At 36.6% G+C, this 21,602-nt stretch overlaps 5 protein-coding genes across 7 annotated transcripts in view; all 5 read right to left on the bottom strand.

Moving 5' to 3' along the window:
* Positions 1 to 5: 5 nt before the first annotated feature.
* Positions 6 to 1,399, bottom strand: PDE247 (Tetratricopeptide repeat (TPR)-like superfamily protein; the record flags this gene model as incomplete). Its single annotated transcript, XM_021422926.2, has 1 exon — positions 6 to 1,399. A coding segment is annotated over exon 1 (1,218 nt), but the record flags the coding sequence as incomplete, so codon positions are not given.
* A 2,844-nt stretch (positions 1,400 to 4,243) lies between these two features.
* On the bottom strand, positions 4,244 to 8,953 carry LOC110412110 (receptor protein kinase TMK1-like). Its single transcript, XM_021422563.2, has 2 exons — positions 5,975 to 8,953; positions 4,244 to 5,089 (listed from the first exon to the last, which is right to left on the bottom strand). The coding sequence occupies exons 1-2, from the start codon at positions 8,379 to 8,381 to the stop codon at positions 4,581 to 4,583; spliced, it is 2,916 nt and encodes a 971-aa protein (XP_021278238.1). The 5' UTR covers positions 8,382 to 8,953; the 3' UTR covers positions 4,244 to 4,580.
* A 3,785-nt stretch (positions 8,954 to 12,738) lies between these two features.
* Positions 12,739 to 15,807, bottom strand: HDA08 (histone deacetylase 8). 3 transcript variants are annotated; one of them, XR_002444848.2, is made up of 5 exons: positions 15,394 to 15,807; positions 14,589 to 15,169; positions 13,505 to 13,843; positions 13,197 to 13,262; positions 12,743 to 13,046 (listed from the first exon to the last, which is right to left on the bottom strand). XR_002444848.2 is itself a non-coding variant. In XM_021422765.2 (4 exons), the coding sequence occupies exons 1-3, from the start codon at positions 15,665 to 15,667 to the stop codon at positions 13,541 to 13,543; spliced, it is 1,158 nt and encodes a 385-aa protein (XP_021278440.1). In that variant the 5' UTR covers positions 15,668 to 15,807; the 3' UTR covers positions 12,739 to 13,262; positions 13,505 to 13,540. The 3 variants fall into 3 exon arrangements, 2 of the variants coding, with proteins under 2 accessions (XP_021278440.1, XP_021278439.1); XM_021422765.2 differs by having other exon boundaries at positions 12,739 to 13,262; XM_021422764.2 differs by lacking the exons at positions 12,743 to 13,046; positions 13,197 to 13,262 and having other exon boundaries at positions 13,363 to 13,843.
* Positions 15,808 to 16,580: 773 nt separating this feature from the next.
* On the bottom strand, positions 16,581 to 18,498 carry LOC110412394 (aluminum-activated malate transporter 2-like). Its single transcript, XM_021422925.1, has 6 exons — positions 18,210 to 18,498; positions 17,962 to 18,102; positions 17,587 to 17,856; positions 17,349 to 17,461; positions 17,135 to 17,278; positions 16,581 to 17,000 (listed from the first exon to the last, which is right to left on the bottom strand). Exons 1-6 carry the CDS (start codon positions 18,496 to 18,498, stop codon positions 16,581 to 16,583), a joined length of 1,377 nt encoding a protein of 458 aa, XP_021278600.1.
* A 1,737-nt stretch (positions 18,499 to 20,235) lies between these two features.
* Positions 20,236 to 21,602, bottom strand: part of LOC110412392 (aluminum-activated malate transporter 2-like) — a 2,224-nt gene continuing 857 nt past the window's right edge. Inside the window, exons 3-6 of the mRNA XM_021422923.1 lie at positions 21,415 to 21,602; positions 21,004 to 21,116; positions 20,771 to 20,914; positions 20,236 to 20,661 (exon numbers count right to left, since the gene is read on the bottom strand). The exon at positions 21,415 to 21,602 is cut by the window's right edge and continues 106 nt beyond it. Coding sequence (XP_021278598.1) covers positions 20,236 to 20,661; positions 20,771 to 20,914; positions 21,004 to 21,116; positions 21,415 to 21,602 — 871 coding nt within the window. The remainder of the gene's footprint in view (positions 20,662 to 20,770; positions 20,915 to 21,003; positions 21,117 to 21,414) is intronic.

The following is a 21,602-nucleotide window of genomic DNA, read 5'->3' as shown; positions in this document are numbered from 1 at the left end:
TCTGTTTCTATATGTGAGTTGTCACCGGCAACAAATTCATGAACACAACCACCAATCTCAATTGAACTAAAACCTGGTTTCTTTTGTATCCCAAGTGCTTTCATTCTTCTTCTAACTTTGCTTGCTCCCTCCCATCTTCCAACTGCGGCATATATGTTTGCAAGAAGCACATAATTGGAATCGCTACCAGGGTCCAATGCCACAAGGTTTTTCACTATCCTCTCGGCTAAGCTAATATCACCATGATTTCTACATGCAGCTAGCAAGGACCCCAATACAACTTCATTCGGCTTCATGGGCATATTTTCCATTACATCCAATGCTTCTTCCAGCTTCCCAGCACGGCTATAAAGATCAACTATGCAACCGAAATGCTCAATTCTAGGGGATATCCTATAAACTCTTTTCATGATATCAAAGTAGCGGAGTCCTTCATCAACTAAACCTGCATGGCTACATGCAGTAAGTGCCAAAGTAAAACTGACCCCATCGGGCTGAAACCCTTCTTTCTGCATTGAATCAAAATATTTCAGAGCTTCCTCCGCAAACCCATTAACAGCAAACCCCACGATGATTGAATTCCACGACACCAATGTTCGCTTTTGCATCTTGTCAAAAACTTCACGGGCAAGTTCTATACATCCGCATCGTGAATACATATCAATCAATGAATTATTTACTCTAACATGGTCCCTAAAACTTTGCTTCAAAACAAACCGATGGATCCATAAGCCAACACCAAGGGCTCCCAAATTAGCACAAGCTGTGACAACAGCTATGATGGCCACATAATCAGGTTTTACCCCAAAAATCATCATCTCTCTAAACCAATCCAACGCTTCTTCATGAAAACCCCTCCTAGCAAACCCATTAATCATGGCAGTCCAAGAAATCACATCTCTTTGAGGCATTTCATCAAATATCTCAACCGCCTTCTCATACTCGCCATTCCTCATATACCCATCCACCATTGTATTCCATGACACGGAATTTTTCACCTTCATCACATCAAAAACCAACTTAGCCACTTCCACATGTCCGCATTTTGCGTACATTTCCACAAGCGCGGTGCCCACCATTACATTTTCTTTATCCAACCCCAATTTGCAAACATACCCATGAATCAAAACACCCAAAACTCCACTCTTCAACGGAAAGTCAGCACAACCGGAAAGAAGGGTAACGAAAGTGATGTGATTGGGCTCGACCTCGGAAAGTCTCATGCGCTTAAACTCTGCGGCTGCTTGGGATATTTGGCCGGAGCGGCAGTGGCGGGATATGGAAGAGGTCCATGAGACTATGGGGTCCAAGGGTTTAAGGGAGATTTGGTGGTTTGGTTAGAAAATATGGGTTGTTTGGGAGTTTGGTGGAGACAAGAAGGTTGGCTGGGTTGCAGAAGTTGGCGTTAAGGCGGGAGAAGGCTCATGTTTCAAATTTCCGTTATCAGATATGTCGGTTAGGTATGAGCGGATTTGTCCACCCCCACTCGGACCCGTTGTCCATTGTCAGGCACTCGATTAGGTTCATTGTTGCCGGCCCGTTTTGCCTCTTTAAACCCATAAGTCCAGTTCATTGTTCACGCCCCATGTTTCCTGTTCAAGTTTATAAATTCATTTTTAAATTAAATAAAATAATTTATAATTTTATTTAATTTTAATTATAAGTATTTAAAGAATATTACAATTTTATTCCAACCTGTTCTCGTTCGAGGATGTTGATAATTTGGATGTTATAAGAAGATTCTTTTAACTGTTTGATAGGTACTACGTGGTAAAGTAGAAGGAAACAAGCAAGAAAATGGATACATAAATAGTCATGGGGGCAAGCTCTCGGCCATGACAGAGATCCTTTTGTTTTATTTTTCATTCTTTTCTGATCATTTTTCTTTTGGAACTTAAAAATGCCAACTTCTTTCGGTCCCGAAGGTTGCAAGAGTTGTGTCTTTTACTCACTTAACAGTAAACAAGTTGTTTATGCAATAGGACTTGCAGTTAAAAAAAAAAAAAGGGAGAAAAAGAAACAAAGGATCTAAACATATTATGGATGGCATGGGGATTGGGGTTCACCAAATTTCAAGTACCTTGAATTTCCCTTTTCTTTTTTTTAATATAAGACTTGGATCAAATATTCAGCAAGAATTTCAGTCAAATAAAGTTTGAACTTTATAAAAAAACATAAAAAACAAGTGGGCAAGACATGTCAAGAGGTGGCATGCATTTTAATGACACAACATGCAAATGTCTTTCCATTAATGACACCATCACAGTCAAGTCTTTGTTTACTAAGCCAACTAATAAGTTTAGATGGGCTCTAAATAGCCTTGATGGATCGGCTAATTAGGATTAAGAAAAGAAATACTTCATTCTCTCTGGGTATAGAGGTTTAAAATTGCTTAGTTTTGATTCTAGTTAATTTGAAGTAGATGAGATTTGAAATGATTCGATTCAATCTTTATATTTTAAATACAAAATATAAAATTTTGAAAGTCATTAACTGTTAAATTTTAAAAATCGGATGTCATTATAATTTTACTTGTATCCGAAGTGATGAAAATTGATATTAATTACTTAATTTTAAAAAATCAAAAATCAGTTTATTGCCATAAGGTATATTTAAGTTAGCTTAACAACTTAATTAGCATCACACTCCAAGAAGGGTTTAATGAAAAATCAGCGTCATGTTGCAGGCCATGGTCTTGGGTGATGTGCACATTACAACTAATGAGGTAGGGTGTTGCCTACGACAAGAAGCACATGAACATGGAGGAACCATTGATAGTTTGTAACAGTTGTGTGTGACAAAAGACGAACAACTTAGGATCCTTTCAATATTTAGGAAAATTATTTTTCTTTAATATATGGAACAGTTAATAAATATATATGGGACACGAATGCTGCAAATCTTTTCTTCACTGCTAAGTTAGGTCACATCATAATATAAATACACCTTAGGATAAGGAACATGAACTTGGGATAGTAACCAGAAGAGAAGCTAATTAAAGCTGCAGTTGCATGAATGAAATTGATTGATCTTAATTCATGATCAGTTCAAGTGAATGAAATTGGAAGAGATACTTCATACTCGGCTCCACGGGTGTTAATCAAGTAGTAAAAAACACGCAGTGGGGTCATATGTTGAATGGGAGCAAAGCTTGGGTCATGCATTTGCGCATGCCTTTCCCAGTTGTGATGAAAAGACTAGAGAGTCATGCTTGGCACATGAATCTATTGCCACGACTGAGGCCTTTCCAAGAAGAACTTGGTGCAGTTTGAATAATTGCAGTCAGCAGATTGACTAGGGATGGGCGGCTGAAGAAAAAGGTAATATCCTTTGGTGAGACAAAATGGGGGAAATGTCTCTTGAGGAAATTGAAACTTAAATGGCGGACGACTTTACAGTTTTACAAAATCAATGTGATAGAAAGCAGCATGTGAAACTAGAATAACTGCTAATAATGTATTGTATAAGCTTAAGGGAGAAGAGCAGAAATTAGATATTTCTCGGGGAAGTTCTAAAAATACATACAATAACTGAGCTTTGGGAATGCATGAACCTTCTTCCAATTCTATTTCATTGTTATAACTTATATTCAACTCCTGTGGACAAGAAAGCCTGTGACGGTGTATCTTGGTTGCGTACATGGCCAACCTTCGTCAGGTAACTCCTCCAACGTTAATAGCATCTGAACAAAGGACTTTTACAAGTGGGGCAGAGAGGAGATTTTAAAAAGAAACACCCCAAATGATTTACCGCTAATCTGTCACTTCGGCCATTTTCAAATCTTTGATTATGATTGAAGTTATGTTCTCTTATAGAAACTGCACAAGTGGCAATTTCTAGAACAAAAGCTTCACCAATTATTGATCAACGTTTGACAATAGTCTCATATGATATCTCGGCTGTCAATTATTTCACACCACTCTGTCCACAACATTACGTGCATGACATTGTTTCGTTTGATATCTGTATCTAACAGTGTATTATCAAAGCAGACTGTATCAGCATTTATAAAGGTAAAACTTTGCACGGCCAAGATATAACCTGAAACATTAGTCAGCCTTTATTCCTTTTAGGACAAAAAAGGTTCTGGTGGTGTTCATCATTTGACTTTTCCGAGTCCTGATACAGTTACCATGTCACAATGCTGGTGATAGAAAAGGAATCAAGCATCAATTTATCTCAGCTAAGCCTTAATCCCCAAACCAGTATAGGAACCAGTTAATTAGCCTGTTTCCCACTCCACTAGATTAAAGGGCTATGTCTTATGAAATCAAGAAGTATCTGTGACATGAAATTGACTTTGCTTCAAATGACATCAATTCTTTACAGCAACACACAGCCTAAGGAATAGTGAAGCAACACACAGCCTAAGGAATAATGAAGCAATATTGAAACCAGTATCTCTCTATCTACACCACCGTACACAAGACATGCTCCATGCCTCAACAAAACGAAAGTAAATTACTTGTACCATATGCAACAATCTAAAGAAGATGTTTGACATAGTATCCCAGAGCACTGAAACATATCATTGGCAATCAGGTTGGTCAACTTATTCCTTGCTGTAGGCTTACCTTCCATCATCGACCATCAGCAGATGTGAAGGAGTCTGCAAATCCAGTAGGCTTCGCTGGAATACTTCCTTTGCTATCATCCAGACTTGTATAGCTCAGGCCTTGGCTTTCTGCTGCCTGCCAAACTTTCAACATTTGGGAAAGTGGCTGGCTGTAATCAATGCCTGAATAACACTCTGATTCATCATGAACTGGTTTCCACATCTCAACTAGGGGTGCCAGCACATTCACTGCATGGCCCATGTCAGGCCGATGATAAGGCTCCCTTGCAGTGCAGTGCCCAGCTAGTTCAGCTATGGTGGCAATGCTCTCATAGGTTTCATCATTCACTTCAAGAACTGGATCAATTGCAGCCATAAGCTTCTCCTTGTTTGATTTGATTCGCCAAAACCACTCAGCCAAGTAACGGCTTTCCTCCGAGCGGTCCTCATCAAGTGCTGTTAATCCAGTCAGTAGCTCCATCAACACAACCCCATAGCTGAAGACATCAACTTTAGTAGTGATTTTCCCCATCACTGCAACCAACAGAACTTGATTTAATAGGAAACCCATCAAAGTGAAATTAAATAAACAAATCAAGTGTGAAAACAAATGGTGGTGCCTTCTTGAGAACTACATCCTATTTGGTGGTGGTGAAGAGCAATATCTAAAAATTTGTAGTGCAAATTTAACAGCATAGATCAGATAAAAATACAACAAATAAAACATAAAAGTATGCTTCCCATAAAATGTATATAAATGCAACTTTTATGCTACTTCATTCTCAAAGATCATTCTTGTCTGCAATAAGAGGAAACAGAAACAATTACTGAGTTTCCACACTTTGGCAGAAAAACTTGAAAATATATCAGTATTTTAAACAAATTAAAATAGAAAAAAGATTTTTGCAAGATCTAAAATAAAGATTGGTGTTTTCTTACAAGAACAGTGCACTGAAAATATTAGCAAGGGTAACAGGAAGAATGAAGATAAAAATGAAATCAACTTGTAAATACAAATAATCCATTTTAATGTGTTCTAAAATGATCAAATATGACAGAAAATGGTTAAAAGGTTTAATGTCTTCGGTGCTGGGAAGATGTTGTGCATACAGATGCTGTAGCATGATAAGCAGGTTGACAATAGGGGGGGTGGGGGAATGAACTCAATGTTACTCATGGAACCTGCTGGTTAAACAGAACCAAAGTAGACCAAAGGTTTTATGCAACTAAAATGAAACGCATAAGACAATAAAGTCTAAAATCAAACCCCACAACAATGAAGGATCAAAACATTATGTTTAATTTTGCAGTATAAAGCAAGCAGCTAGATTCAAACCAAAAAGAAATATGACCTAAGAAACTAAAAAAAAAAATAACAGAATAAAAGTTACAGTGGAGAAACAAAATTAGATCGCTCACCAGCATATTCAGGTGCTAGGTATCCAAATGTTCCAGCAAGCCTAGTTGCCACAGACTTCTCTCCATCAGGTGCAAGTTTCACCAACCCAAAATCTGAAACTTTTGCTCGAAAGTCATCATCTAGAAGGATGTTTGAAGACTTGAGATCTCTGTGTATAAAAGTTTGCCGGGCCAAGTTATGCAGATATTCCATTCCTCTAGCAACATCCAATGCAATAGTGAGCCTTCTTCTCCAAGATAGAGGTTCCAATTTCAGGTTCTTCCAATGGAACAGATGCTTGCTTAGAGCACCCTGAGGCATATACTCATAGACTAGAAGCCTCTCATTGCCTTCAATAGAATAACCCAAAAGAGAAACCAGATGCCGATGCCGGACCTTAGAAAGTACAGCAATTTCAGACTGAAATTCATCCAATGCTTTACTGCTTATAACCCCAGCCTCCATCCTCTTAACTGCTAGTTTTGTTCCATCTTCCAGCTCACCCTTGTAAACAGTCCCAAACCCACCACGGCCAAGCTCATTTTCTTGAGCAAAGTCCTTGGTCCCTTTTCGAAGTACTTGAACAGATATGACCAAGTTTCCAGCCTCAATGACATGAGAATTTTGTGTTGCACTGCTATTACTACTCCCAGAACTTGTTGCAGTTTTACTAAATAAGCTTCCAGTGGTGTTATTGGAAACTGCTATCTTTACCATGTTTTCAGGATCTGATGGGTCTTTAGGATGAACCACTATGGAACTAGGAGCCTCAGAAGCTCTTTTGCTCTTCTTACAACAGCATATAGAAAATAGAATCATTAGGAGAACCGTGATAGCAATAGCTGCACTTCCAGCCACAATTACCAGTTTGAATCTTTGGAAACCATTGGATTGGGATTCAACTTGTTTGGTAGTAGCAGTAGATGAATGAGAATTCTTATCTCTATCCGGGGATGGTGATCTGCTGGATGGTGGTGACTCTGTATCACCTGATTGATCGTTTGGTGGAGATTCTGAACTTGCAGGAGGTGGACTGCCAGTAGGGGAAGCAGGTCCCTTTGTCTGATTAGCGGTCAACAGGGGATTTCCTTCGATGAGAACCTTCACGCTGTCATGAAATTTGGGGAATGGAGGTTCAAGATTGTTTCCACTTAGATCCAATGTTCTCAAAGTTTCGAGTTCAGTAAAGTTGTCAGGAACAGTACCGTGTATGCTGTTTCCCCCCAGCCTAATTTCAACCAATGAATCTAACTTAGCAACTGCAGGACTAAGTGTACCACTAAGGTTATGTCTAGGCAAATTGATAATAGAAACCTGAGATTTTGGATTGCAACTCAATCCCATCCACGGCCCAGCACAGGGTTCGTTACCAGACCATTGAGAAGCAAGATTTAAAGGGTAATTCATACCACTAAGAAAATCCAAAAGTGCAGTAACTTCTGGGGCACATGAAATCCCAGGTTCAGATTGACAAAATGAATTAGAAGCATAAGAGATATTACCAGCCTTAAACTTTGGTATCGGACCCATCAGCTGATTATTGTTCAAGACCAAGTTATCCAGCTCCATATTGGCCAGGCTCTCAGGAATCAAACCAACAAGCTGGTTTCTGTTGAGATTGAGATCCTTCAAAGAAGTCAAATTCCCAATATTCTCTGGGATTGTCCCTGTGACCTGATTCCCATGAAGCCAAAGCTGTGTCAAAGACACCATTTTGGCCACCACATCAATATGACCAGTCATCCCTCCACCATCTTGATCATTCAACCACAAAATCTGCATCAAAGACTCTCCAAAACTCGCCGGAATCTCACCAGACAATCTGTTATAAGAAAGTTTCAGTGCTACAAGAGATGGCAACTTCCCTAGAAAATCAGGCAATGGTCCAACCACATTGCAGTTAACCAAAGAAAGGTTCGTCAATTGAACTGAATTTTCCAATTCCTTAGGAATAGACCATCCAGAACTCTTATTGAACGGGTTATAATCCAAAGCCAAGACACGTACACTGCTAAGTCCATCAAAAAAATCAGCTGGAATAGTATCAAATTCATTGTTATCCAAGTAAGCAAACTCTAACTCTGATAAACCACTGAAGGTTGGTACTTTGCCATTAAAGTGATTCTTTTGAAGCCCCAAATTAAAGAGCTTTGTAAGCTGGTTGAGGTTTTGAGGAAGAGGTCCTCTGAGACCAAGATTTTGGACCTGAATTTGAGCAACTCTATCACCAGAGCAGAAGACATGAGGCCAAGAAGGAGGACCACAGGGATCATCTCCATTATCAGGCCACTTAAGTAGCTCTGGATTATCCAATCCTTTCTTGAAATCATTCAAGATTTTCAAGTCATTGGGATCTGTAGCACTATAAACTAGTGTAAAGAAACAAAACAAAACACCAAGACAGAACCTTTGAGGATCACATTCCATGGCCAAGGTTGTTCCTTTTCCAAAGAAGAAACAGGAGAAAAGAACTTAACAGACTCCAATGCAGTTTCGAAAACCAACAAGAGAATTTTAACAGTTATGACATTTGCAGAAGCAAAAGACAAGCAGAAAAGACAAGACACCGATTCATAATTGTGTTAAAAAAAAAAAAAGACTCAGAAACACAGAACATGGAAGTGATAAGCTAAGTTCATACGCAAGAAAGAGAAAGAGAAGCTTGGTACAGAAGGTTGAAAAAAACCCAGATTTAAAACAATGGATTTTTTTTTTAAAAAAAAAAACCCAAGTGAAGAAAGAGACGGGGAAGTGTAAGGAAAAGAGATTATGTTGTGGTTTTGTTGAGTGAGATCATTTGGACCCTAAAAAGCTGAGCAAGATTTATTACCAGTAAAAAGGAAAGTGTCTCACTCGCTCCCTTTCACTTGCTTTCTTTTCCTTTTTGTTGGTTTTTCATTAATTTTGGGTTGGTGAAGACGACGGTTTTTGCTCTTGAAATGTGGCATCAGAACTGGCAGAGACCCAGTGACCGACACAGATGATTTACATGAAAGGCATACTCATAATTGTACAGAAATACACAGAACAGATTAAAGCAGAAAATTAATGTGGGGTTTTGTGGTTCCCACATACGAGAGTTGAGACCCTACTTTGCTAGATTACAAGGTTAGAATGGATAGGGAGTCTTTATAATTCGCTGAAACCCAACGTTCAAACTACCATATTCTAATAGGAGGTTAGAAATTATAATTAAGGTTTTAAGCTATTTTTATTCTTAATTCTAAGTTTAAGGATTAATTTGATTGATGAATCCCTCGAATTTAAGAAATTGATTAGGGGTTTGTATTTTGGCATCAATCTTCAGTATGTACTTATTTGAAAAAAGGACTTTAGAACAAGGACAAATATATATGCTTTAATTAATGATTGCGCAAAGTAGGAATTTTACAACAATTTGAAACCAATGACATAGAAAAGTAGCTAGTCATTAGTCGGCATGAGGGCCCATTTGTTTAATCAAATCGTCAATCTTAGTCAGTGGAGCAAACTTAGGAGGATTTCGGCATTTCGATTACCTATCCAACCAAAAAATCTCATGAGACAATTCTAGAGTTAAAAAAGGTCAAAATGCCAGCAATATTATATTTTTTATACGAGTAATAGGAAATTTGAATATAGTTTTTTGATATATATATTTATTATTAAATTAAATATTTGAAAATTTTTCAGTGTTGATCATATATTCGTCGATGGAATATTTATATGTACATATTATGTTAGACTTATTCCAAATAGTAACTTTAATCTGGCATCCTAAATCGCTTATTAGAATCTTAATTTTTAATATATTACGGTTAAGATTTCGTTTTTTTTCTTTCAAAAAGTTAGTACATAGATTTGACAAATCTAAATATGATATGTAAATAAAAAAAAATTACGTGAATAATTATGACAAAGTCACGACTTAATAATAATATAATGTGGTGCGGAATTATCAGAAGACAGTCCTTCGTTTTCCCCTTTACAGCATGCTCAAGTTGGAAGATGTTCATAGGGTTGCCCTTGATTCAAGGGGTGCTATCATGTACCTTGCTTGATTTTGTCGAAGGTATTATTACATTCTCTAAATCTGTTTCATGCTTTGTCTTACAAATCTCGACAAATACCCTAAAATTTTCAATAGATTATTAGCCCAAAAGGAACGAAAACGAAAGACTACACAGTCGAGGACGGACGGATGGACACAAAGCCAAGCGGTGTCACGTGGCACTATCGAAAGTACAAAAAATCTCTAAGCATAATATAAAAAAAAACTCTTAAATAAATTTTTATTATTTTTATTTTAAATTAAATAAATTATTATAATTAATAGTTGACTTAATTAAAATATTATTTATTATTTTATGTCATGTAACGTTGACGTGAAATGTTAAAATATTATAATTGACATGATATACTGATGTATTATAATTGATGATGATATGATATATTAATTTGATATTATTAATGATAATTAGTCAATTATTAGTAATAAAAATTTATTTAATTTAAAATAAAAATACAGAGATATGATTAAACTTAATAAAAGAATAAAGATTTATTTGAATATCTTTAAATAGTTAAAAACTTATGTGAACATTATGTCAAATCTCCATTAATTATACTACTTATATTAGAGTTTTATATAATTAATAATACTAATTAACCCATTAACTTTTTTATAATTTTCTAAAGAGCGGAGTTAAACACTCTAAATCAAAATAAATTTAATAATAACACTATTCAATAAAATTACTGAATCGGTCCTTGGCTGGCTGCACTCCTCTGAAAAGTTACTACTAATATGCTGATAGCAAAAGATATTTCATTACCATTTCACCAATAATATCCAAAGATTCATTACTTTGATTTGATTTCTCTGATCAAATTAATGAAGCAGACATGCATATCTGTATTTTTGGGGTGAAGAAATCAGAATGAAGGTTGTTCACTTCACCATCCTTTCTTCCCCTCCACTTGCCCATCCCGAGACAAAATCACATGCCTGAAAGGCATCATGCCCTGTCCAATTGGTAACAACCAAAAGTAAGAGCAGGACCATTTAGGAAAAGAGCCACACCTCCCCTTTTGTCTTACCATTATGATACTGGGCCAATTAGCAATGCTTTTTATTTTTACTAAACAAAACAAACCCTGTGTTTGGTGAGAATACCTGTTATTCATAGTGTTTCATTATATATTTGCAATCATGTTAATTAACAATTCTGAGGATTTTGATTTTTCATCCAAACTTTAAAGGCTACCCATTTCAAACACCTTTAAGCATCAATTTGGGAACCCTTTTCTGCTTTTATCCCGAATTAAAGGAGTGTTGAATCAGATTATGCAAAATTTCTTCACTGTGAGTCTGGGCTAATATTTTTCTTCTATCCATCCTTTCGGCGGCATGGAGAGTGAGAGGCCAGGGGGTGGGGTCCTCAGCCGTTATTCCCGACTCTTGAGAAAATCCCAAGGGAGAGGAGAGCCACAAATTCGGTATCCCTTGTAACGGAAAACAAATATCAAATCCATTTTATCCAAAGCCGGGGACTAAAATATTGGCAAAATGAAATGAACCACACTCTTCCTCTTAGCTTTTCCATTGAAATAAAAAGATAATTAAGCTTCACTATTCTTCCTGATGCTTCCCCAGTAGATCCTGAGCGCACCACATTCTTCTTTCTTGGCTTTTGTTTGCATTAGTGTATGCAGGAATTTTGGGAATAATTATACTATTTAAGAAATGTGAGAATAAAACAGATGAAAACTTTAAGCTGCACTTGAAATCCTCTTCTTTACAAAAAGTGCCACTTGCTGCTCGAGTCATAAGCTTTCACTTCTTCCTTCTCAGTCAATTTTGTTATCAACCATCCCTAGCTTTGGTCTATCTTGAGACCCAAAAACAGAAAAAATGATGTGCAGCAACTTACGTCCATGCATTAAAAGCATGTTAGATAGATTCAGGGACATAAAGAGTTGTTGCAATGTGGAAAGGGGTAAGCTTGGGTGCATCAAATTCACATTATGAAACCTACCAAAGAAATTCACATTGTGGATACGCTAGGCCCTTATATTAATAGCAAACTTTGAATCTAAACTACAAAATGGAGTTTTATTACTTAGATCCATACTCAATTTAGATCAATTTTCTCCATTCAAGTAAGATGAATGCACTGAGTAGTTGTATTTGTTGAACCCCAGTTTATGGTGAGGCCCAAGATCTGAAGCAAGAAATTATTAACTAACCATAAAGTGGGTACCTTAACTTTTTTTTTTTGGTGCAGCAACCAATATGGTGTTGGGATTATGATCTTTATAAAGTAATATATAGAAATCACCAAGTCATCTGTATTTTGCCTCTCAATACCTTACTTTTATCTTTTATTTCAAGTTTTGAAAATGAAAATAAAACAAATGGTATTATCTTTGTGTTAGGCCTTTCCTGCATGTAAGAGATGAACTTTTAATCAAAAGTCAGAACATAAGGTGGAAAGAATGAATGGGTAGGAGGCATGAGAATGGAATTGGAAAGGGGATGGATAATTGTTACCTCACATGGTTACAACTAATACTCAAGAGAATAAGAAAAATAATTATAACTCCTAAAGTTTTGAATTATTATGTAGGTATTATAATATATAAAGGTGATGATGCTTGAAAAACTTTGCAAACAAGTTTCTGTGTTATCATGTATTCATTCAACTGTGAATAATGAGATGCTGAGACCCACCGATGGTGGAAAGGATAATAATTCTTTTATTGCTCAAAAATGGATTCCATGATTTTTAAAATTCTTCTACTTCCACCACTGTAACACCATGAATGCATCCATCCATCAATTCTACCCTATACTTCCAATAAATTGCAATGCATTTTGCCTATGAAAACGTTCCATTAAACTCAATATTTTCAAGTCCCTGCTAGCCCAAAGCCCAAAAGAAATCATGGCTATTTGGATCAAATTGTTTAACTGGGTGTTCTCAATCATACTACCCATGCATACAAGCAGACAAAGACTAACAAGCCGATAAGCTGATAAGCAGGCACCCAATATTGTCACTACTACAGCTGCCTTTGCCGAAATGAAATGTTGCAACTGGTAAGTGATGCCTGCATAAGATGCAAGACTACTAATTTATTTTAGATGCAAATTGTGGCTTATGATAGCAACTATCTGAGACAGTTTTAGGGCCATATTCTTCATCGATATGATAAAGATATTGCTTAAAACGATTGAGCTTGTTCTGGTGGTCAACCTACCTTCTAGGAATGGTGGCCACCTTCCTCAGTTGTATTATTCCCATTCCGTATAATACTTCTGGGTTACTGGTCAAAAAGAGAAAAAAAAAAGAAAAGATTGAGCTCTGCTGATAACTTCAATGACTTTAATGAATATAAATAAATGGTTGCAAAACTACCAGCTGAGTGCTTTTCTAAAGAGAAAAAAGAGGTGTTTATTCTGTTTATGTGATGAAATTTATTTGTACAACAACAGATGTAACTATATACATGGCACGATTAAGGGAAAGATATAAATTCCAATTTACTCACGCCTCAAAGTTACAAACCTGAATCAGCTGTAAACATACCCCTGAAATCATGACTCAATCTTCCTTTAATATTGGTACAGTATTCCTTTGGTACTGCTTAATTGATTCAATGACTTTAACAACAAAAGCCTCATCCTCTGGGTAATATGCAATAGGATCGGACAACAAAGGAAGTGGAAGATTAAGCACACCTTCTAGTGTTGCATGAACACAATAAGCAGAGTATGTAACATGGTATCCCCCTTCTTGGACAATAAGAAGGCGTCCACCACAATGCCTATCTGCCAAGCTTCGAACTATCCGCCCAATCTCACGATAACCATCCATTGTCAAGCATTGTCTTCCATTTGGATCAAACTGCAGAGTCATTTATGCAATCAGCTTTTATTAACAGTAATACTAGATTTGTTATCTGTTTAATAAGGGATAAGCAGCACCGATTTCAGAGTTTTTAAGTTTGTCTAGTTTCATCTCTGTTTGACCAAAACAGACAATAAACCTGACATTGCATAAATCATAGAAGGGTATATGAAAAGAGATTTCAAAGTTCGAAAAGATTCCATAGTTAAAAAATGATGAGAGTTATGATAAGTTAAAATGTTGAAAGCGACAGCACTCTTTACCATATTGAACCATGAACTTTTTTATTGAATGAGTGAAAAATCTCTTCCTATATTTATGTTTTCAACTGAGGAGCCAAATCATGTTCTACTTTATACAATGAATATCTTTAACTGAAGACCCAAATCTTGTTATACCCAAAACATTGAAAAAATAAGAATCCTTTTAAAGAGTATTCAAGCTCACAACATTCTGCTTACAGATTGGCAAGGAAAGGTTGTGTGTGTAGTCAGAGGGTGAAGGGTGAAGGGGTCAGGAAAGGGATGGAGGAGAAACACAAATAATCTCTTGTAATGCATCCGGTGTTTGTGAAATTTAACATGCCATTTTTATCCCTTAGAAGGCCACTTTTTGTTTCACTCTCATACATCTTCCATTCCTTCCAAAAGAAGATATACACTATAAGGTAACATCCCATCTTTAGACTAACAACTTCAATAAAATTCATAAAGTCATATCAGGAACTAAATAATTAACTTACAGCACTTGAGTCCTGACCAATCACCAGCACGATCACATCTGGCTCAAACTTCTGAACAGCTGGGACAACCAACTCCCTCATCGCATATTCATATCCCTTGTCACCGGTTCCATTTGGTAAAGGTATATTCAAATTATACCCAAATCCTTCCCCTTCACCAAGCTCATCTACTGTTCCATTTTGTGGATGAGAAGGACCCCAAGAACCATGATTCATATGGAGGGACATTGTAAGAACTTTATCAGACCAATAGAACCCCTCTGCTGTCCCATTTCCATAATGAACATCGATATCTATGACCGTGACCTTTCTACACCCTGAATCTAAAGCCAATTGCACAGCAAGCCCAGCGTTGTTAAAAAAGCAATACCCATCTGCTTGAGTAGGTTGAGCATGGTGACCTGGAGGCCTAACCAATGCATAAGCAAGTTTCCCATGGCCATCAAGTATATGTTTCATAGCTGATAGCGTTGTACCGGCAGCTAGCAGAGCGGCATCGAATGAACCAGGGTTCAAGAAGGTACCACCACAGATTTCCTTACCCCCATTTTTGTCGGCTTCAACTAGTGTATTAATATATGCTGGGAATTTATCAAATTAAAACAGGTTATATCATTATCGGACTAATTACATCAATCCCAACTACTTAAGTTATATAATTACCATAAAAAAAAGAAAACTTTCTCTAAAGATAGACATCCTATCCCCAAAATTTGCATCTTGTTCCATTCCAAGGCAATTATTGGAAACGGAAAAAAGATCTTTGGAATCTACCAGATAAATAAGAAAATGAACAAAAGGCTACCTTGGGAATGGAAAGAGAGAAGCTCAGGAATATTAGCAGGTCTGCCAGAGTGCCAAGAGACGTGAGGAGAGATGGGTCCTCTTCTGAGGATAGAGACGATGTTCCTGACCCTTTCTGAATTCTCCGGATGCTTTTCTAACACCTCCAAGAAACCTGGGTCGATCCCCGAGTCAAATACGCCACGGCCTGTGTCATGTCTTAGCATTCCCTCGTGCCAAAACACATTGATGCAATCTGTTGAGGATGTTGGAAAAGGTTGGCCGGGAACAGACATTTTGTAACCGAGTCGCTGATAGGACTGGAGTTCAGTTCACAGTTTCCAGTGATATGTTCATTTGCTTGGTTCTTCGCCCTTTGGTGCTTTCGTTGTCCTCTAATTGATTCTGGGCTTCTAAAAAGGTCCAATTGCAAAATGACATAAAAAGCGGATTGGTTCCCTTCCCTTCACCATCTTCTGTACATATTTCATTTTTTAGAAAATATTTATATTTATTAGTATAATATCTCAATAATTTAGCCTCACGTGATGCACACATATGACATATCCTAATGATTTTAAATCTTTTCATAATTAGTCATTACTAAATAATTTCTATGAAAAATCATTTGTCACACTCAGCACAAAAAGTTTATTAAGAATTCAATACAAATTGCAAATTGTACCTCATACAATTATTACCCTAAGTTACAGAGGAGAAGTACTACAAACTGTTCTGTTCAAAAGTTTCCAATTTTAGTGTGCTCATGTGTTGAACATCCTTATACAGTCTACCAAAATTTCTTTGAATTTATTCAAATAATTTTAGCATATGAAGTATATATTTTAATATTTAATACAATATTCATCCTGTGGAACGCATGGATGCCACCCAGCAGGGGGCACAGTTGGAATCCACTTTGATATTAGAAATTTAGGTCTAAATCAAATATATATGCCTAAATCTTCAGGGAAAGATTCTAGGTTATGCACAACTTGCCTTTCAAAAAGAAAAAAAAAAAAATCTTCTGAGAAAAATTCTAGGTTATACATAATTTCTAGACTCAAACTTATAACTTCTAGAATAAGGTGAATATTCAATATTCTGAATATACATGTAACAAACTTGTTGAACAGTTTGAACCCTTCTTAAAGGTCTGTCTGGTGACCATTCTCTCGAAATTCTGACATTTGAAGATCTTAATCAGAATCATTCCACAATGTTAATTACATGATTTTCTCGTGGATCAATGTTAGACGTTGGTTGGATTGTACTCCGACCGATTGACTGTGATCTTTCTGCTGTCATATTGCTCTTGAAATGAGCAAGGGAAGCAAGTTGATGAACAACTTCGGCAATTTTCTCAGCGCATACCACAAGGTCTAGTAGTAGTGAAACAACTGCGGTAGCTGGTATTGTCTCTACAAGTTCCACTCCTTCCCATAAGCCAGATTTTATTAAAGCTTTGAGATTTTCAGCAGCAATTTTTGAATTTGAAATGTGGGAATCAACTGAAGATGATTGGACCATTTCCTGCATCGCTGATGCCAAGTCCTTTAACGCTTTTCCTGTTGCTAAGCTGATCATTGTGCACGGCTCTTGGATTCTGCTACGGATTTCAAATGAAGTCTACAAGATAAGGAAATGCATTTAAATTTGCTAATTTGGCAAGAATTCAAAAATGCAGAAGGTAATCATATTCGTGGTTAAATCAATTGTGAACTTTTCATTATAGTTGGAATATATAGCATTTGATATATTACTTGGTTCTTAGAGTTAAGATAGCTGTTAAGTGCTTCAATTTTGTAGGCACATTCACGAGTCAAGTCTCCAACTTTTCGATACTGTTTCCAAGGATGGCGAAACCTGAACCTACCATGACGAGGTTCCCATGTTGCTAAACTTGCCTGTAAAAGATGAATGTGCTTAAATCAGCAGGAATTCGAGTAATTATCTAGGATGGTTAAGTGTTTGTACCATATTTTCTTCACTCTCTTGCGAAGTGAGAACACTTTTATATCTTCGAAGAAATGGCTTCTCTTGGATAGATACCCCCTCCTGAGGTTCACTGAAGTATTCAGCTCCAAATCCTGCAAGATTTCCTGGAGAGTTGTAACTCTGATAAATTAAAGAAAATGAAAAGAATGCTCTCGATATTTATATTATTAATATTCTCATCTGCAGCATATTGGCAATGATTATATCAACGGCTTACCTTCTAAAAATGTCCCAAGCTTCTCCAAATTGACAGCTACAAGATTGTGAAGATCCTCCCCAATCCATACAGGGAAAATAAAAATACTTACAAAAATGGCAGCACAGCTGCCAACAACGATCGTCAGTAGCCTTTGCAGCGCCATGATTAGAAGTTCTTCTCGATAACTTAATATAGATATCAAACAGAAGGTAAGTATGAAAACCATTAATCCGAAATCGTATTTCACTTTCATTTCAGGCAAGAATCTTAGAAATGTGACAGACGCGCCTGCAACAAAACCCAACAGGATGGAAATGAGTTCATGAATTAATTGGATTAAATGGAAATTGATATTTCAATTAGCTACTTCAAGCATATTCCTGTAGATCCTACCTACTACAAAGACGAAGAATGAGAGTAATATAGGTTCTCCAGTCTTCCCAAAGAGAACTGCTAAGTTATGAGCTCCAATACCTAAAGCAGCAGCTAGCAGCGTTGCTAGCATCCTATTTAAACCTTTTCCAAGTGTGGCCCCTGAAAAGATAAACAACAAAAATGGAGGGAAAAAAGTTAACTAAATGGAAATTCGTCTACTTCTAATTAAAAGGTTAAAAAGCTGCTTGTAGAAGTTGCAGACTTACCCACAGAAAATTCAAGGACAAAGACAACAGTTAGAACAGCCCAAATGGCATTGACACCGAAACCATTGTAAAGTGGCTTAAAGTAGTAGAATAATGAAACAAGAGTGAGGGCCAAAGCCACTTTTAGGGAATGAACAACCTTTCTAGGATCATCTTTCCCCAGATTCTTGGCCTTCCTCGCAAGTTCAACTACTCTATTATTCCATGTCTTGCTAGGCAGCAGAGCCTTGAGCAAGTGGCGCCCATAAGAGAAAGGGCCAGGATTAATTTCTTGATCTGGAGATGGCATTTTAGTTTGATGTATACTTGATTTGGATGGAAGCCAAGAGTAATACAATTGAGATAGAATAATTTCAGTTATTAGAAGATGAGAGAAACCTTGCTAGCTAATCCCTTTACATATACTTTTGAGTCTTTTGAGTTTGATACGCGTATATCTCATCAGTCGCACGTCTTTGCCACATTTAGAGCATGCGCCTAACGTTTTCTTTAATATCTCCTTTGTTTTTGGATTCTTTTGAAGGCATGAGATATTACCCTCATTCCAAATTACATAATATATATAGCAGGATCATTTATTGATTATTTATATATTTGCAAACACAGTCGGACCAAACCTTGAATGAAGCCAACTGAAAATGGGATTCGATTAGTTCAAAACCGTGTCACTGTTGATCCTCGAAGTGGTCAATTGCATCAAAGGACTACAATTACTGAGTCATGCATTCAAAGTGTGGCTCTTTTTTGGTCACCGCATTATTTTTATATTTTTTTCTGAAATTTCAATGTTATATACCCCCTTAATTCTTTCAACAAATGAAAATTGAATGGCAGGGACTATTCCAAGCTGTTTGCCCTTATCTATGCACAATTTTAACAAGTTAAACATTTTTTTTTCATCTCATGAAGACCCTACCATTGTGAAGATATGAACTTGAAACCTCAAAAAGAAGTTTCTAATGAATTGTTGGGATGTTTCCTTGTGAAAGTTATTACCATCAAATATAATTGTCGAGGCTGCCTTTTAATTTGTACGACGAAATGCCTTGGTGGGGGTCAAGTGTTGTGATGGAAACACTTAGAAAGAGGTACAGCTGAAGTAGAGTGAGCATTAATTTTTTAGTAATTTTGGTGCACTGAACAAATGTTAGGCATGGCTGTACGAACTGTGACAATTCTGTCTTACATGTGTGTGGGGTTGCCAAAGTAAATGTATGTTGTATGAAAAAGATTGGTGGTTTAATGTATGCCGTTATGTAATGTTTGTATTCGGGGTAATGAATGGGGTGAGAGTTGGGTGATGGTGGGGGTCAATTCTGTGAATGGGTGTTTGTATTCTGGCCGTAAACAGGTTACCACCATGCCTGTATTTTGGAATTTCCAGAACCTGTATCAGTTTTGATATATCAATAAAGATATTGACTTAATAAAAAAAAATATAAGCAATATGTGATCATTTGCTATGCATAGTATTTCAAAACGGTAAAGTTTTACTGGTCCTTGCTATCTAATCAAATTTGATTAGCTAATTATTTTAGTATTAGAAAAAAGAAGTATCTTGATGCATTGTACGTAAAGTTTGGAGATATTGAACACTCAAAAAAAGAATAGTTTAGATTCATAGATATTTATAAATTGTCATATAAGACATTGAAAGAAAAAAAAAATTAAAAACTCTCTCTCATATATCGTGGTATGCAACTTAGATGTCAAATTTGATCCATTGTATTTATGTACGTATAGATATCAGAGTTATATTACACAATTTGTTTTTAGGATAGTAGAAGATTTAATGATATATGTTTAAAATTCAATAGGCCATTTTGATTGTTTTAGAACTCAATTGCAAAAACATGATGGGAAGTGTATTACCCTTACAAATAAAATTAACATGCAATTCACACCGGTAACAAAGCATATTAAATCAAAAAAACAAAAAAGCAAGTTAAAGATCTATGTTCTTATATATATCTCTCTGTGAAATGCTCGTGAAAATTAGAAATTCCAAGCCACTTCCGAAACATCATTATTCTGCAAGATTAACAATATGATGTTGTACATCATCATTGGATATTGGCTGCACTGTACCCCTGCGAAGCGAATTTCGTTGTTCTTGCGTCATTGTTGAGTCTAGCTTCTTAAACCGTGCGAGAGAGGCTAATTCATCAACAGCTTCAACAAGACTTTGCGTGCATGTTACAATGTCTAGCAAAAGGGAAGCGACAGCAACAGCTGGTGCCATCTCTAGGAGATCAGTGTCTTCCCATAATTCTGTTTTAAGCACAGACTTCAGATTTTCAGCTGCACTATTTGAGTTTGCGAGGTGGATATTAGCTGATGTCGATTCAATCATATCATTGATTATTGATGCTAATTCTTTCAATGCCTTTCCCGTTTCTGTGCTAATTGTCATGCATGGCTCTTCAATTCTTTTACGTATTTCCAAAGGAGTCTGCTAGTACACCAAAAATCTGGTTACTTTAATTATGTGAACGTTAGTAGAAAATCTGACTTCTATGTTTCAAAGAATACATAATAGTGATAAAAGTTAGTTATTGTACTTGGATTTCGGAGTTAAGATAGCTGTTAACAGCTTCAATTCTATATGCACATTGACGTGTCAAGGTTCCAACTTTGAGGTACTGTTCCCAAGGGTGCCGAAATCTGAACCGGCCATGGCGTGGTTCCCAAGTTGCTAAACTAGCCTGTAAAACTTGAATACTTTTTAATTAGTTGAAATTCAAGTAATTCCTTCCACCAAAAAAAAAAAGAAAAGAAAAAGGATCTTACATACCATTGTCTCCTCGCTGTTTGAGGAAGTAAGGACACTTTTGTATCCTTGAAGAAATGACTTATCATTGTCGGCTTGCTCTTGTTTAGACACTCCAAAGTATTCACCTCCGAAACCTGTACACGTTTGCCTTATTTCATAAGAGAGAAAGAAGATTGTGGTCCAGGTTTAATTTTATTTCGGGTCATGTGCAATCAGGGGCAGACCTATGTTGACATAAGTGGTGTCACTTACATCACTGAAGTACCAAAAATACTTACTAATTATATTACTTATGTTAGAGTTTTATATAATTAATGATACTATTAAACTCATTAATTTTTTTTAATTATGATACCGCTTAGAAAAATTGTTGAGTCTGTCCCTGTGAGCAACATAAGTTGCTCTTAGTATAATGAATATAAAACTGTGTACCTTGCAAAGAATTTGCTGTCTTTTCCAGGTTGGAAGCGATAAGGTTGTGTAGATCCTCTCCTACCCAAACAGGGCGGATGCAAACGCACACTATCATGGCGGTGCAACTGCCAATGATGATGGTTGATATCCTCTTCAAGGCAATGCCAAGAACTTCATCCTCTCGATAACCAGAAATAGAGACCAAG

Source organism: Theobroma umbraticum, unplaced genomic scaffold (genome assembly GCF_002168275.2).
Source record: "Theobroma umbraticum cultivar Fairchild unplaced genomic scaffold, ASM216827v3 scaffold_95.0, whole genome shotgun sequence".
Classification (NCBI taxonomy): domain Eukaryota; kingdom Viridiplantae; phylum Streptophyta; class Magnoliopsida; order Malvales; family Malvaceae; genus Theobroma; species Theobroma umbraticum.
The sequence above is the reverse complement of the archived record's forward strand: the minus strand, read 5'-3'. Positions and strand labels throughout refer to the sequence as shown.

What these genes read in the sequence shown, in the direction of transcription:
- LOC110412110 (XM_021422563.2), bottom strand. Translation starts at nt 8,381, where the DNA reads ATGGAATGTGATCCTCAAAGGTTCTGTCTTGGTGTTTTGTTTTGTTTC. An exon ending in CCTAGCACCTGAATATGCTG is followed by an intron (nt 5,090 to 5,974) that starts GTGAGCGATCTA and finishes TGTTGGTTGCAG; the next exon opens with TGATGGGGAAAATCACTACT.
- HDA08 (XM_021422765.2), bottom strand. Translation starts at nt 15,667, where the DNA reads ATGTCTGTTCCCGGCCAACCTTTTCCAACATCCTCAACAGATTGCATC. An exon ending in TCTCTCTTTCCATTCCCAAG is followed by an intron (nt 15,170 to 15,393) that starts GTAGCCTTTTGT and finishes ATAAATTCCCAG; the next exon opens with CATATATTAATACACTAGTT. An exon ending in TTGGTCAGGACTCAAGTGCT is followed by an intron (nt 13,844 to 14,588) that starts GTAAGTTAATTA and finishes ATGACTCTGCAG; the next exon opens with TTTGATCCAAATGGAAGACA.
- LOC110412394 (XM_021422925.1), bottom strand. Translation starts at nt 18,498, where the DNA reads ATGCCATCTCCAGATCAAGAAATTAATCCTGGCCCTTTCTCTTATGGG. An exon ending in AAGAGAGTGAAGAAAATATG is followed by an intron (nt 17,279 to 17,348) that starts GTACAAACACTT and finishes CATCTTTTACAG; the next exon opens with GCAAGTTTAGCAACATGGGA. An exon ending in ATCTTAACTCTAAGAACCAA is followed by an intron (nt 17,001 to 17,134) that starts GTAATATATCAA and finishes CTTATCTTGTAG; the next exon opens with ACTTCATTTGAAATCCGTAG.